The 15,632-nt window shown below is 43.6% G+C and overlaps 1 protein-coding gene across 1 annotated transcript in view; it reads right to left on the reverse strand.

Annotated features, from left to right (window-relative positions):
- The window catches only part of MTR (5-methyltetrahydrofolate-homocysteine methyltransferase), a 456,618-nt gene that overhangs the window by 399,941 nt on the left and 41,045 nt on the right, over positions 1 to 15,632 (reverse strand). Inside the window, exons 3-4 of the mRNA XM_085611389.1 lie at positions 14,594 to 14,683; positions 8,921 to 8,990 (exon numbers count right to left, since the gene is read on the reverse strand). Of these exons, the coding sequence (XP_085467515.1) occupies positions 8,921 to 8,990; positions 14,594 to 14,683 (160 nt within the window). The remainder of the gene's footprint in view (positions 1 to 8,920; positions 8,991 to 14,593; positions 14,684 to 15,632) is intronic.

The following is a 15,632-nucleotide window of genomic DNA, read 5'->3' on the forward strand; positions in this document are numbered from 1 at the left end:
GAGCATCTTGAACTTCTGCTTCCGGAGGAAGCGATTGACGTTCCAAAAGTCTAAGATAGGATGCAGGCCCTTGTCCTTCTTTGGAACCAGGAAGTAGTGGGAATAACAACCACGACCCACTTCTGGCATCGGAACGCGCTGGATGGCCCCCTTGGCCAAGAGGGCCGCAACTTCCTGCTGAGAGGTGTCAAGTGATCTCTCGACATGTGGTGGAATTGAGGTGGCATGGCTGGAGGGGTAGATTTGAAGGGGAGGGAGTAGCCCCTTCAGACTATCTGTGAAACCCACCTGTCCGAAGTGATGGTACGCCAGTGGGGGAGGTGATGGCGAACCCTGCTGCCCGCTGATGTTTGATGGGCCTGAAACACCGGACTAGGAAGGTTTGGAGGCAGGGGTGGTGGTGGACTGACCCGCCCGCTGGCCCCGTGACCCACCTTGGCGGGTCCCACATCCGTGGCTGCGCAGAGACTGTTGCTGCGCAGGCCTGTGGCTCTGAAACAAACGTGTTTGGGCGACCCTTCCTTGGCCACGAAAGGAGCGAAAAGCAGAAGCCTAAGGAGTACACGTGGCCGAAAGGCCCAGGGACTTGGCCATAGCCCACGAGTCCTTAAAGCGCTCCAACGCACTATCTGCCTTGTCCCCAAAAAGGCTAGTGCCATCAAAAGGTATGTCCATCAGAGTGTTCTGGACATCCCCGGAAAAGCCAGTTGTCCTCAGCCAGGTGTGATGGCGTAATGCCACTGTCGTGGAAATCGCTCTGCCCAGCGAGCCGGCGGTGTCAAGACCACAACGAATCGTGAACTTGGCTGCATCTCTCCCTTCAGCAATAGCTTGGTAGAGCACTGTCGGGCCTTCTCCGGACACTGAGGCAGCACCTACACCACCGTATCTCACACAGAGTGGGAATAACGGCCCAAAAGGCATGCGGTGTTCACAGACCACAACCCTGAACTGGCGGATGAGAAAATCTTCTTCCCAAACAGCTCCAGTTTCTTGGATTCCCTATCCGGAGGTGCGGAAGGGAATGTGCTCGGGGATGCAGAGGCTTAGACAACCAAGCTCTCAGGGGTAGGGTGTTGGGAGAGGAAAATGGGGGGGCCTGGACCAGGTGCCCAAAAGAATGTCTGAAAGAGCGTCATTGAAGGTCAGCAGCGGCCACTGTAGGGAGCTAGAGTTGGAGAGCTTCGGCTGCCCTACACAACACCACTTAATAAGTACCACCCTCCTCCGTAGCCACGGTAGAAGGAGACAGTGCGCCAGGTTCTGGAGAAAAATCCAGTCCACCTGCGTCCTCCAAATCCTCTGCCCAGTTCGGGTCTAACTCACATTGGGCTGCGAGAGGGTCTTCATATCCCTCCCAGACCTCCCCGTCCTCCGTAACCTGCTGGGCAGGCAGAAAAGAAGGAGGAAGATGGAGAAAGGGATAGAAATTCTCCATCGGCTTCGGAATTGGCATCGATCGACACTGGTTCGGCATGTCTCCATGTCGGGGTGAAAGCCGTGGACGACATCGGCAGGGTGGCCGGTAGACGTCGACATCGTACGAAGTGAACCGACGACAGCTGTGATCCATGCATGGATCCACAGGGGTCTCTCTGTGCCGAGGCCGGAACCATCGACGACGTCGGGGCCGGAGCTGACGACGAAGAAGGGTGAGGACTCCCAGTCGAGCCCACAGGGCCCCAAGGCGTGCCGGCGGGGCCCGATGGGCCAAAGAGGTGAGCCATGACTGACAGGAAGTCCAACAGCTGGGCTGGAGTCGCAGACGGACCCGGGAAAGCCAGGTAGGCCGTCGGCAACTGCGTAGGTGCCGCGGGGGCGGCACCACACGCACCCTCAGCCATGTCACGCGACAGGCTAGGCGAAGAGCGACGGCGCTTCTTCAACTTCTTGTGCTTCGTCTTACCTGACTACGAGTGCGAAGACTTCGTCGAAGGATGATGGCGGCTACACGACCGGTCCCTCGACCTCCCACAGGACCTTGAACGGCATGGAGCCGACTCCCAGGCCTCAAGCAACTTTTCTGAGCCATGGCCCGGCATTCGGGGCACGATGTAGGGTCAAAGTCGCGCCCCAGGCAGTAGAGAAACTCGCGGTGCGGGTCCGTCACCGACATCATGCAGGGACAAACTTCGCAGGATTTAAAACTGGGCATCCCTACAGCACCAGGAGTCGAAAGACTCAAAAAAGACAGAGACAAAATTTCCAAACACTCAGTCAAAAACTGACTGGGGGTACCGCTCTCTCTGGATTTGCGCTTGCTGGCGCAGAAAAAGAAAGAACTGATGTCAGCGCACGAGGGCGGCGTCTAAGTCCCGGCGATCACGGCGCCTACAACGGACGCGGAGCCGCACGACGCCACCTTCCGATGCGCAGGGGTACTGCTGACAAAAACTTTCCGGATCCAGTCTGACGCCCTGGGGTAATTCTAAGGTAAGGAATCTATCACTAACGTCTCTCTTTTAGATTCATCCCGTCTTAACCTCATACATCCTTGATCGCACTTAGCTTTGCAGTCAAGTACTAAATTACAGCAAAATCAGATATCATTTATTATTTTCGTAACTCTAACCTTTAACCATAAAACTAAACAAACAAAGAAAATCGTCGTCGTCACAACGCCACACCCGACCAGAGTGTGAAAAATAAATTCATCTTCTGTGCAACCATACTGGGTTAGTGGAGCCTCCCGCTTGAATGGTCATCGAGAGGGTCAGTGTTCGTGTCCTTGTTTCCTTGGCTCATGGAGCACTCTGGTGCACCACCACACATGGTTCATGTGTGTCCTTTCTATATTTCTTCTTGTTTCAAGAATGAAACCTCGCAAAAAGCAAGGGTACTTTACCTCTGGTAAATAAAAATGAAAGTATAACAAATATACAATAAACAAAAAACAATAACTGGCATGCAAACTCAGACCCCCTTCTTTCCAAGGGTGGAGCTCTATCCGGACTCGGGTGTAAATAGGTGTGTGCCCCTAAAACCAGATTATGAGATGTGCAATTGTTTCAGATAGTTTTTTCTCTGCATAAGTTCTACAAGATACACACACTGCAGGGTTAAACTGCAAAGTTCGATGACAAATCTTCCCCAGTATATGTTTACTGCCCATACATTTTTAAATATTTTAAATAAGAGCCATAGGACCTTATGTACTAAGGGTTTTGGCGTTCACCAACTCTCCGATTCAGTAAATCAGTGTGTCTGTGAATGTTAAAACCCAAATTTTACTAAGCCCATCACATTTTTTTTAATAGGTTAACCAAATCTTTAAGTGGGGTAAGAAACCCATTATAAATCAATATTTGGAAAGGGATTTTTCCTAAAGGTGTCCTTTTCAGTTACCAATAATTTAAACTATGTATTTATGTTTTGTATCTGAAATCCTGTTGCAATACATTATTATTTTACCACTACCTCATTCACAAGCGCAAGTGTTAACAAAATCAGAAGCAGGCAGTGGTCAATTGGACCAGTGCCTGCTCTGAAAACACATACAGCCCCTGCAAGCCACCAGCCCTGTGATTGTGGCCTATCGTAGTGGGCCACAGTTTGAGACCTTTCTCATGAATATTGAAGAGGTACGTCGAATTGTGATCAACTATGATTCTGTATCGTGTGAACAGACTTATTAATACATAATGTATATGGTGAAAGTTGGTGCACAAATTGCAATCACTTTTACCTAATGCATTTTAGTACATGAGGTCTTTGTCTTTTATTATTCTGTTGTTATTAAACGGTAATAAGGGTATTAGTAACTTTTCATATTTACAAACCAGACAGAAAATGTAAAAAAAACTGTGAGGCCATTGCTGTTTTTTTAGGAAAATCTGCAAAGTTAAAAAATAAAACCAACAGACAGCAACTTATGAGCTAAACAGTTTCTCAAAGAGAAGTGTTTTTAAATACCTAACCGCAAGTCAAGCAAAAATGCACAATAAAGAGCAGGTAGCTTACATTTTTGGGTCTAATATACCAGATGGCTTGGTTATCTGTTTGCAAAAAACCTATTGTCAGCTTACCAAGAGCTTACAGTGACCTTAAAGCCCACCAATTGCTTACCATCGGTTGGTTTTATTGTCACTCGTGTTAGGTTTGCTTTTTATACAATGACTTACTCGGTCTAAAGTCGTTTTACTTGTGTCCTTCTACCACATACTTTGAAGAATCCACTTTTTTCCTTTTCTAAGCATTCCACTACAGTGCATGTGTTTCCCAGCTTTTTTCCTCATGTGCTCATCTCCCCCCTTGCTACGTGTCGCTCTCTTGTTCATCTGCTTTCTCCCTCCCTCTGACCCATACTGCTCTTTCCCGTCTCTTTTTGTCTAAGCACTCCAACAGGGTTTTCCAGCTGGTTCCCTTGTGTTTCCCCTCCTGCTCTAGCTTTCTCTCTCCTATCCATCTACTTCTCTGCCCTGCATGGTCTATCGTCCCTGTACTTCTCTCCCCCACCTCATGCTCCGCGTTGTGCTCTGTCACCTGTGTGCTTTTGTTGTGCTTCTATGCACTTTTCACAATGTGCTGCTTTTCTTCCTCTTCTCCTCCACTCACTGCTCTATTACCCCACCATGCACCAACATCTGTGGCCTTTTTATATTGCCACCTTTGTGCTAAAAGTTCTTTACTTTTCAACTACTGAGCCAAGTGACATCCACCATCTTGGACTGGTAGATATAGAATTAAAGCATGCACACGTCAATGGAATGCTGCATTTGCCATTGTGCCTGCTCTGTTTTTTTACAATGATGCATAGCGTCCCAATACTGTTTAGAAAATCCAAAAGGAATTGGCAAAGACAGGAGGTCTTAAAGGTGAGCCATATTAGCTTTGCCAAAGATTGTTAAAATTGGAACTTGAAACCAAGTCTGGGCCTAATATAAAGGGGCCGCACTTTGGCAAATGCAGCTGTGTGTGGAACTTCCGTTGCAACACTAGACTTTAAAAACGGCAGAAGATTTATCTTGATGGAATCCGCATTCCTGACAGAGTAGTTACATGGCAACATAGTACTTAGGGCGAAATCAGGTTTCTTAAAAAGACTAAGAAATCTACCTTACAATTTTGCACATCAAGAGAAAGTAGAAAATAGCATTTTTTCACTAGACTTTCACAGGTATTCAATTAGATCTCCTGCTACATTCAACACTAACATTTGCTACTGTGTGTATTTTAGGCTTTGTTTTGATTCCCACAAAATGTGATACAAATGTGCCTTTGAACCAAAACCATGGACTGGGAAGCTTGGAAATTACTTATTATGGTGTAATATCAGCTTTTACAGGCCTGCCATTGCACCCTGTATGCAGTTTTAAGCTGCCAATTCGATTTTGCAATATAACCCAGCTTGCTAAGTCTTAAACACCCCTTTTATTGCATACAAGTCTAAGGTAGGCCCTGGGTAGCCAACAGGGCAGAGTGCATTGCAATCAAAAGGTTGAACATGAACTTTTATATTTCATTTGTCCTGGTAGTGAAGAACTATTACATTTGTTTTACATGACTGTGTGGCCTACCTTTAACATTGGGTGGCATGCTTGCATTTAATAAGTGCTCAATTCTGGTTGGGAACAGGTAACCTTTCATGTTTGGTGTCTGATAATTTGTAATTAAAAATCCTCTTTGATGGTAAAGACAGATTTTAAGTTGCAATGTTGACAATATCACTTTTAGAAAGCTGGCATTTCCCTGCCCTAAGTATTTGGTGCCTGCAGCCTGTTCCTGTGGCACATGACTGGATGTAGTTTGCAGCTGAACTCTGTTTATTCGTCCCAGACAGCCACACAATAGAGTCATTAGGCGTGCATGGATGGGCCATCATTGGCAGGATTGGGGCAGAGCTGTGCACAGCCACACGTGCAAGTGAATAGGCTGTGTTCTGGGTTCACTCATAGGACTTGTCACCCCTGCATTGTTCATGGAGCAAGGGCAGGGGAAGTAGGATACTTCAGTTCACTTTCTGGACCTGCAGAAGGACTCTTCAGAGAACTGCCTGCTTCTTGGCCTGCTGTGTTTTTGAGAAGACTGCTTTGCTGCACCTGGAAGGACTGCTCTGCTGTCTGGAGCCTGTTTCAACTACTGGCTTGCTTCTTGGGCCCTGTTCTACTGCTTGAACCCAGGTCTACTCTAAGAGCTAGCTGATCAGAGCATATGGGACAGAAAAGTATCCAACCATCGTGAACTCGCACCTGGATTCAGCGCAAGTGAGTGCTAACTTCCACAAGTGGTGCCCTTCTAGTCCTGGACCCTTGGGGGTACAATAAAAGGTGCCCAGATAGCCAAAATCCAAACCTTTGGACTAAGAAAATATTTGGCTAAAAATTGCTCAGAGAACCAAGTGGAGACCAAGGCCAATCTGCTCATCTAACCACCTACGGTGCATCGCCAGTTGGCCCAACTTTGCGGCAGTTTCCGATACTTTTTTTGTGTAGCAGCAAATACTGTTCAGCGGTCCTTTGCCAAAGGGGTATCTAGCCTCGTGGAACTTTCATTGGCTACAGCCTTCAGCTCCATCCTCGAAAAAAGTACCAAGTTCAAACGAAAAAAATCTTCACAGCAACCTTCCTGACAATGATACTCCCTCCTCGGATACCGCTTGCCCCACTGATCTTTACCACCCAGAAAATTTTTCTTCAAATGTCTTCTAAATCTGAAGGTTAACGCCAACCGGGCCACTCCAATTCTAGAATCCAAATTGTGCTCAACCGCGTTGGGCTATATTTTTAGACTTTGACCCAGTTTTGCGTGACCAGATGTATGCTGTTGGCACTTCGAACTTTCAGGCCCTAGTTTTTACTGCTAACTTTAAAAATTCATAACTCCAATTCTACTAATTGGCATTTGTCGTTTTGGTGTCAATTCATTTATATGAATTTACTCTGTAAAAATTGGTGAGGGATTTTTCTTGGGTTGTGTTTTCACTTTATTGCTGTTTGTATCCTGCATAAATACTTAACACATTGCCTTTAAGTTAAACTTGACAGCTTTTGTGCCAAGTTACCGGAGAGTTAAGCACAGGTTAATTTAGTGACTTTTCTGGTTCACCCGGACAGGGATTGTGGCCTTTCCTTCAGCAGGGTTAACACCTCACTCAACACACAACTCAATATTTCACAATCAGAAGCAAACAGTATGTAATATAAACCTCAGGTATTAGTTAATACCTACTTAACAGTTCACATTATGTATATGCTTAGATATTTTTCCAGATAAGATCAAATAGATCCTTATGATTTCTAAATTTAGAAGTTATGTTTTCATTTTGGCGGAGCCTGGAGACCACCACAATGACATCTTTCCATGTTGCTCAGGCCATCCAATTAGATCACTGCTGGACAGCTGATGCACATGGACAGCACACACCGGGGATGAGAAGCAGAGGTGCAGTTGGTTCCATCTTTGCAGGACCTCATCCAAAGCATTCTGTTTTTTCAGAAGATGCAAAAGAACTCTCACCAAATGCTGGTACCTAAGAGAATGACGCCTGCCAGCCAAAGAACACTACAACGTCTGACCAAAGTCTGTGAAAGCAGCATGGATGGAATTCAAGAAGGCTGTTGCCTAGCAACATTCTCAGCAGTGGTAAGGCACTTCTGATAGGTGAGGTGGAAGGCGGCAATAACGAAATTCATCATGTGCTGAATCTTCCAGCAGGGCTTTTTTTGTGGAAAAGAGAACCCAATGAAGGACCATCCCCTTTGTGGAGCAGGTCTAGCAGTTTGTGACATTAAAGACTCAAGAAGATAGGATTATTTTCCCCCAAAGGGACAGAGACTTAGAGAGGTTAATGAGAAAAATTATAGCAGCTCAGAAACTGCAAGACTTTTGAGACAGCAGAAGGAAATGCTGGCCACTATGAGGAGTACCATGGATCAACTTGGGGAAGTGGAGAAGGCGGTCTTCAATAATAGGAAAGTGGGTGGAAATGAAGCACACAATAGCTGCATTGCAATTACTTGTGGCAGCACGGGAAGTCGAATGGGGTACATCAAGATGGAAGCAGAAACTTAAGACTTGGAGGTGAGTGGTTTGCAAGAGTTTAGGAGTGGAGTGTCAGGAGAAATGTTACAGGAGGAAAACAGATTAAGCTGGACTGCGGCCATCCTTTGGAATTAAAGGCACAATAATCTGTGTGCCATCAGCATAAGAAAAAAGCATAAGGCCATGCCCTTCAACTATGTCTGCCAGCGGGAAAACTTAGATCTTGAACAAAGTGGACTCAAGGAGGAGCACTGAAGAACCCCATACAGTAGCAAATTAGTCAAAGATGTATGCACTTTAGAGGAAACTTGAAAAGAATGATCTTGTTAAAAAGAAAAGAGCCAAGTCAACGCCAGGCCTTGGAGGCCCAGATCAGCTAGCCTGTGCAAGAGTACCCGATGGGAAATGGTATCAAATCCAGCACTAAGGTCCAGCAAGATGACAGCATCAGCACCCCCTCGATCAAGCTGTGATCTGAGATGCTCAGTTATGCTTAGCAACATAGTTTCAGTGCTATGTTTTAACCTAACTCCCGATTGTAAAGAATGTAAAAGCATGTTAATCTGCAAATAAGCCGACAATTGTTAATTAACATGCTTTTCAAGAGTCTTTGGAAATGTCGGAAGCAGCTAAATAGGCCACGAATTAGCCCAATCTGTGACTTCCAGATTAGATTTCTTGGGTAGTGGTTCCACCATTGTGTGTTTCCACTCCCAGGGCATTAAACCCTCAGTATGTGAAGGATTGAGTAGATTTACTATAACTGGAGCGAACGTCGGACAAATCTTTATCAGATTCCATCCTATCATTCTGAAACGATAAGAAAACCTATAGGTTTACAACTTGACTCTCTAATATTAAACAGCTCTCAATGAGCAAAGTGTTTGTTACCAAATAAACTGACGGAAGAAAACGTAGAAGTGAAAAATTAGTTTCTCACCTGTTTCAGCAGTTACATCCACGACTGCTTTGCGAGCCACTTCAGCAGAAACCTTATTCATGCGGTATGCCTAAAACAAAGGCAAACATGTTAATTCATCCTTTGGAAATATCAGAGATCACACAAAAGATAAACTGCTTGCATTGTAAAATTAGCAAAATTGTCACACCCATTTCATGGAGAAGCCTCAATAGAAAAATATCTTGAAGTTTTTCTGGGAGAGAAGTGGAATAGTGGCGTGGAACAGTTACTGCTAAACAACACAATGAGCAACGAAGTATTCAAACACATTAGAAAAATCATAGTGACTGACCTCCTTATTTGCATGTACACATGAAAAAGCAAAGTATGCACAACAGCTTTATTTCTGCACACATAGTAAATGAACTGGAGAAACACCACAGTCTACTACCAGCTGCATATCTACATTAAAAGGTTTGCAGTCTTTTACTGAAGTCCCAGTGGTACCCTGAAGTAGCAAAACAGTCTTGCCTTAATTAGCTCTCAGACACAGATTCTAGATGGGACATGAAAACAGCCCCTTCAATTAATTTTGTCCGATATCAGCCCCTGGACACCATCCCATCTGCACGATAGACAGTCAAACATTCCACCATCCTTCAACAAAGATCTCTAATTCACCCCTGAATGCAGTGCAGTCTTAACAAGCAAGAGTCATTCATTTGGGTAAGTCAGGGAAGGGTTTTCCAGGGGTGACGGAGGGTTTGTTGCTGGGCACAGGGTGGGGAACATGAAGGGAAAAAAATAAAAAGAATCTTCATTTGCCATACCGAAGTTTTAATATCCAGCCAATGATTGACTTAAGATGGAGTTCGTAGATGATGGCCAAGAAAGTAGCTAATGAGATAAGAATACTCTCTTGGAATGTGAATGGTCTGCGTGTCAGAGCTAGACGAGAGAGAATATTGCAATACTTGAGGGATTGCCAGGCACAAATTATTATTTTGCAGGAGACCAATTTGACAGAGGTTGAGAGTCGCGAGTTTTTTAAAGGTAAAAAATGGATCTCCTGTGCACTTGCAACAAAGCAGTTGGCGGTAACCAAGGGTGTTGCAATCCTGATAAAAAAGGGAAGGAATATTACTGTATAAGGTACTGTTTCAACTATCTCGGGTAGGTGGTTGGTAGCAAAGTTAAAGATCTATGGCCATAAATACACTCTGGTGGGCTATTATGGCCCAAATCAAGATGACACAGGTCCCCTTGTAGCCTTATATGCCGAGCTACTACATTTTCCTGATCCAGTTATAATGGCGGGGGATTTCAATGCTGTGATTGACCATAAATTGGATAGGTCATCAAATAGTAGAGCAGTAGTTAACCCGAAAATGTCGGCACTGGTACATCATTTGATCAGGCAATTGGGCCTATGTGATATTTGGTGGCAGAGAATGGGCCCATATAGAAGCTTTACATTTCACAATAAGAAATATAGGCATCACTCCAGGATTGACTACTTCCTAATCGATAACAGGCTAAGGGACTTGGTACTAGATATCCAACATATTGATGCACACCTTTCAGATCATTCAGCTGTAGTACTTCGCATAAATTTGGGCCAGGCAAGGCCTCAATCCAGATGGACATTAGATCGTTCCATTCTGCTGGACGCACAGTCTCTCGATATATTGAAACACGAGACAGTAGAGTTTTTTTATAATAACATGGGCTCTTCTTCAGTGGAAATAGTGTGGGACTCCTACAAGGCATATTTAAGAGGCAAACTGGGTACTCTCGCAGCAGCTAGGAGAAGATTATATCAGCAGAAGATTTTTAACTTAGAAGAGCAAATCTGGTTGTTGGAGAATGGTCTGACTTCTGGAAATAACCAGGGACAACAGGATACCAGGCTGACTGAAATCGAACTATTAAAGGCATCTCTTTCAGCCACCATCCAAGGAAGGTCAGGGGAAGATGGGAAACAAGCCGCTTGGCACATTTTGAATATTGGGAGGGATCTAACAAGTTACTAGCCTGGAAAGTTAATAGCGATCAAGTCAAAAACACAATTAAAGAGATCAGATGTAAACAAACGGGGGCATTACTCTCGGACAACCAGGCCATTGACTTGGCCTTTCATAAGTATTTTGGGGAAGTTTATCAGGAGGATTTAGTTGTTACTCAAGAAGAAGCTGCTAGTTGGTTGGCTCAAGACTCGATTGAACAACTATCAGCAGAGAAGAGTAAGCGTTTGAATGAAAAGATCAGTATAGTGGAATTACAGAAAGTATTAAGAGAGGGCAAGAAAGGAAAGGCTTCAGGACCTGATGGTCTTCCCCACGAAGTTTATAAGGCCCTGGCTGACAATTAGCACCGATTCTGCTACATATGTTTAATTACATTTTTTTGACTAGAGTGGGTTTTCCAGATTCATAGAAAGAGGCTACCATCGCTTTAATTCTGAAACCCGGCAAATCCCCCAAAAATTGTGATTCATATAGGCCAATATCACTTTTAAACTGTGATTATAAGTTATTTGTCAAAATCATAGCAGAAAGGCTTAATGGGGTTATTCCTTTGGTTGTGCACGAAAATCAAAAGGCTTTTATTGGTGGTAGAACGCTCAAAGAATTGACATTTAATCTCAATGGGGCGATAGACTTGGCCACCACCTATGAGCTCCCCTTAGCGGTTATGGCACTTGATGCCGCTAAAGCATTCGACCGTGTTAATTGGGTCTTTTTGAAGGCAGTAGTTAAATCTCTTAATCTTGGCCCAAATATATGTAGAACTTTGGAGGGCATTTATGCCGCCCCGATTTCTTGAGTTCTAGTTAATGGAGCCCTGACAGAATCGGTTCAGATTTCAAGGGGAACAAGACAGGGTTGCCCTTTGCCTCCTCTCTTATTCGATCTATATATTGAGCCATTAGCTAGAAGACTCAGGGCCTCTGCAGAAATTTTAGCATTTCAACATAATGGCTGGAGTAAAAAGATTGGACTGTATGCAGATGATATTTTGGTCTTCACTAGGGATATTCAGAGTGCACTTGAGTCCATTTTAACAATCACCACTGATTTTGGAAAAATCTCAGGGTATATGATTAATAAGCAAAAAACGGAGGTTATGACCTGGAACTTAGAAACGGATGGGATAAGACGCACTAAGCACATGAGATACTTAAGGGGTAAAGATTACACAGGACATCGCTAACCTCACGGAAGAAAATGTTGATATAGTTAAGAAGGAAGTGATTACCCTGTTGAAGAACTGAGCGCATCTCCCCTTGACTCTGTTTGGTTGGTCAATCTTATAAAAATGGTAATCCTTCCGAAGTTTACTTTTCTTTTTGAGGCTATTCCTCTCCCCTTCTGTAAAGCTTTTTTTTTTAAACTTCAGAGTCAGATCAGCTCTTTTATCTGGGCCTCTAAGGGGCCAAAAATTTCTTGGAAGTAGTTTAGAAGGAGACTGGAAAAAGGAGGCTTAGCGCTACATGATCTGCTCTTTTACTCCTGGTATTTTTTGTTAAAAAATGGAAGAATGCTTTTGGACATACCCTCTAATTCAGAGGTGGGTAGACTTTTTGAGGTCCAGTTGAGAAGCCAGAATCTGACGGAAGGAGGTTTTATGTTAAAGTACGCAGACCCAAAATACTTTAAAGAAAGTTAGACTGAAAATCTTACGAGGCATGGCTGAGACATGGTATAGAGTGAGGAGAGCTGTGAAATTGCCATATTTTAGCCACTTTGCTACCATCTGGGATTCTCCGGGCTCCCCCGAATGGGCTAAAGATGCGCTGGCCGTACCATTGAGGGAAGCGGGCATAGTAATCTGAAAACATCTCTTACATGAAGATCAGTTGATCTCCTGGGAGTATTGCAACCAGAAATCTGATCAAAGAATATCAAGATTTAAATACCTCCAGTTTCTAAGCTGGTTTCAAGCTTCTAGCACAAAAATTGGAGACTATAACGAATTTGAGGAGAAACTGATTTCTAGGTGGACTCCAATCAAGGAGATCGCACTTTGGTATTGGTGCATGGTGGAAATGGAGGATGGGAACTTCAGTCTCCCACATGATCTATGGCAAGTATCTATGAGTACTTTGTTCAAAATAGTAAAACCTGCACACCTGAGAAGGAACCATCTTTTCACCATTCACAGGGCCTATTTGTCTCCCCAGAGGTTATCGAAGTTTGGGAGAGGAGGAGATGTGGCGTGTCCAAAGTGGGGCAGCATGAAGGAAGACGATCTCCACATATTCTTACTTTGCCCAAGAATCCAGCCCTTTTGGAAGGCCGTGAGTAAAGCGCTATCTGATTCTTTGAAGATTCAAGTTAATGTAAGCGCTTTACTAGTTATTTTTGGGCTGTTGGACTCTCAAACTGTAAGCAATAAGAACCATGCGAACTTAGTATTTTATACGATTTTATTGGCCCGCAGAGAGATCTGCAAACTGTGGGTATCCCAGACTCCACCAAGGTATGAAGACTGGATATTATCTGTAAAGGGTGTGGCAAATTTAGATATGTCAATCAAGGGATGTCGAAGGCAGGAATTTTGGGCACCCCTTTTGAGTTGACGGAAGTAGTCCACTTAATGTATTAGACTGGGGTCCTATGATTAAGCCCTTCTCTGCCTCGGCTGATAGCACCTTTTTTTCAGTGTGGTAGGTTTTCCTCCACCTGGTATTGGTGTGCATTGGGTCTCGGATGGTGCGAGTTATTACTCCAGGGCTTCGCCAAGCGACTCCACCTCTAGCAACTCATGTCAGCATATGAGGTTATGGACATTTTGGCTGGTAAGAAAAGCAAAATGGTGGAATAGAGGCAAATGAGGACATAAAAAAAAAAAAAAAAAAGAGTCATTCATTCTATCACGAAATCCTCTCTTATCCCATATCAACAAAGGAAGAGATTTATCAGAGCCACCATAGCCCCCTAAGCTTGATTATTGCAGCTTACTTCAACTCAGTTAACCAAGTAATTATCAATGAATCCTTCAGGAAAAACAAACCACCATTCTCATAATCCACAGAATAGAAAGGCTAGTGACACCATTACAAAGAACTCCATTACCATAACTAAGACCTCCATTAGCTTCACTTCTCAAGAAGGCTCAGTATGAACACCATCTGCCCTACATGCATGCTGTGGAAATCCAGCCCTTATTAACCGTAAGACTACATACTGCGGTGCAAAACCTCCAGCCCTATCATTAGAAATAATGACTAACTGGTCATCCCACCCATTGACAAATCGCGGAAATAATTTCAGCTAATGAGGCTCTACAAACTGGTGCACACTCGGAGTCTCAGAAGCGTTTCAACACTAGCTGCCTTGCATGTTATTCCTTTCCCTTTCCAAACACCTAAATGAAAGTTTGAACACTTCCATTGCACAAAACACCAGAATACCACTCCAGTATTGGGTACTGAAAACATGTAAAATAAATACACTTAAGAAATACTCTCTGTACATAAGGGTACATTCATCTTACAAATTTACAAAGCCTTAGACAGGAGAGACCCTGCCTTGGGAGGGGTGGGGCGACTAGTCAAATAGTAATTACAGCCAATTCCCAGAGCCTAGTTCAGACTCATAGTGCTCACAGTACTTTAAATCAAGATGTCTTTTAGACCTACCTTCAAAGAGAAGATAATGTTAAAATAATGTTGTATCTGGAAAAAAAAAATAAGAATACAAAGCTTACCAGGTGTTCAAGGCCATAGTCTGCCTGAGCAACGCTTGTGCTGCTGAACGTGTTTGTCTCAACTATATCAGCTCCAGACATCAGGTACTCCTGCAATAACAAAAATATTCACAATTAAAGCAGTTCTTACCTTTTTTGATTCACACACATAAAACACAACGTTTCATGTGCACCAAAGAGGCTAGCAAAAGAACCATTTCCCAGACTGGTTAACATATTACGTCCTGATGAAATGAGAATTGGATAAAAAGGCACTGTCCTGTATTGGTCTATAGCCATCTATAAAGATATTCTCGCTCCATTGATAATAAAAATGTTCTGGATTATTAAAACCAAACAGAACGAAAATAACAGTGGTTGGTACAAGAATGCTCCCCCAGCAACTTCAAAGACATGTGAATTTTAGAAACAGAAGCACTACTAAATAGCCTTACGACAAATCTGGGGCCAGATGTATGAAGATAGGAATAGCGATTTCCTAATTGCGAATTGCTGCGAATGGCAATTAGGAAATAGCTATACTTAAAGTATGAAACTTTTGATTTTTATTAGCAGTTCCAATTGGATCGCAAATAGACCAACCTAATGCATAATAATAAAAAAGATACGCTGCCATCACAGGGATGGTGTCCTGCTGAGGTCAGCAGACCACCATGTATGTGATTGCTTTTAAATAAAGCAATCTTTTTTTTTTTTAAATGTAGCATGTTTTCCTTAAAGGAAAACGGGACGCATTTAAAAATAGAAAATTTAACGTTTACGTTTCATTTTTAAGAGCAGGCACTGGTCCATGGGACGACTGCCTGGTCATAACAAAATATGTATTTAACCACTCTCAAAGGGGAAGGGGTCCCTTGCAAATTAGTTACCACCAACTTTGAGTTGGTGTTAAATTGCAAATATTTTGCAACCGCATTTTGATTGAAAAACAATTGTACATAACACTGTGAATCAGTATTAGGAAGGGGCGCCCCCAACATGCCCCTTCCAAATACGGAATTAAATACCAAACTGCGACTAACAAGTTAGTTACCCAATC

This window comes from Triturus cristatus, chromosome 6 (genome assembly GCF_964204655.1).
Source record: "Triturus cristatus chromosome 6, aTriCri1.1, whole genome shotgun sequence".
NCBI lineage: Eukaryota > Metazoa > Chordata > Amphibia > Caudata > Salamandridae > Triturus > Triturus cristatus.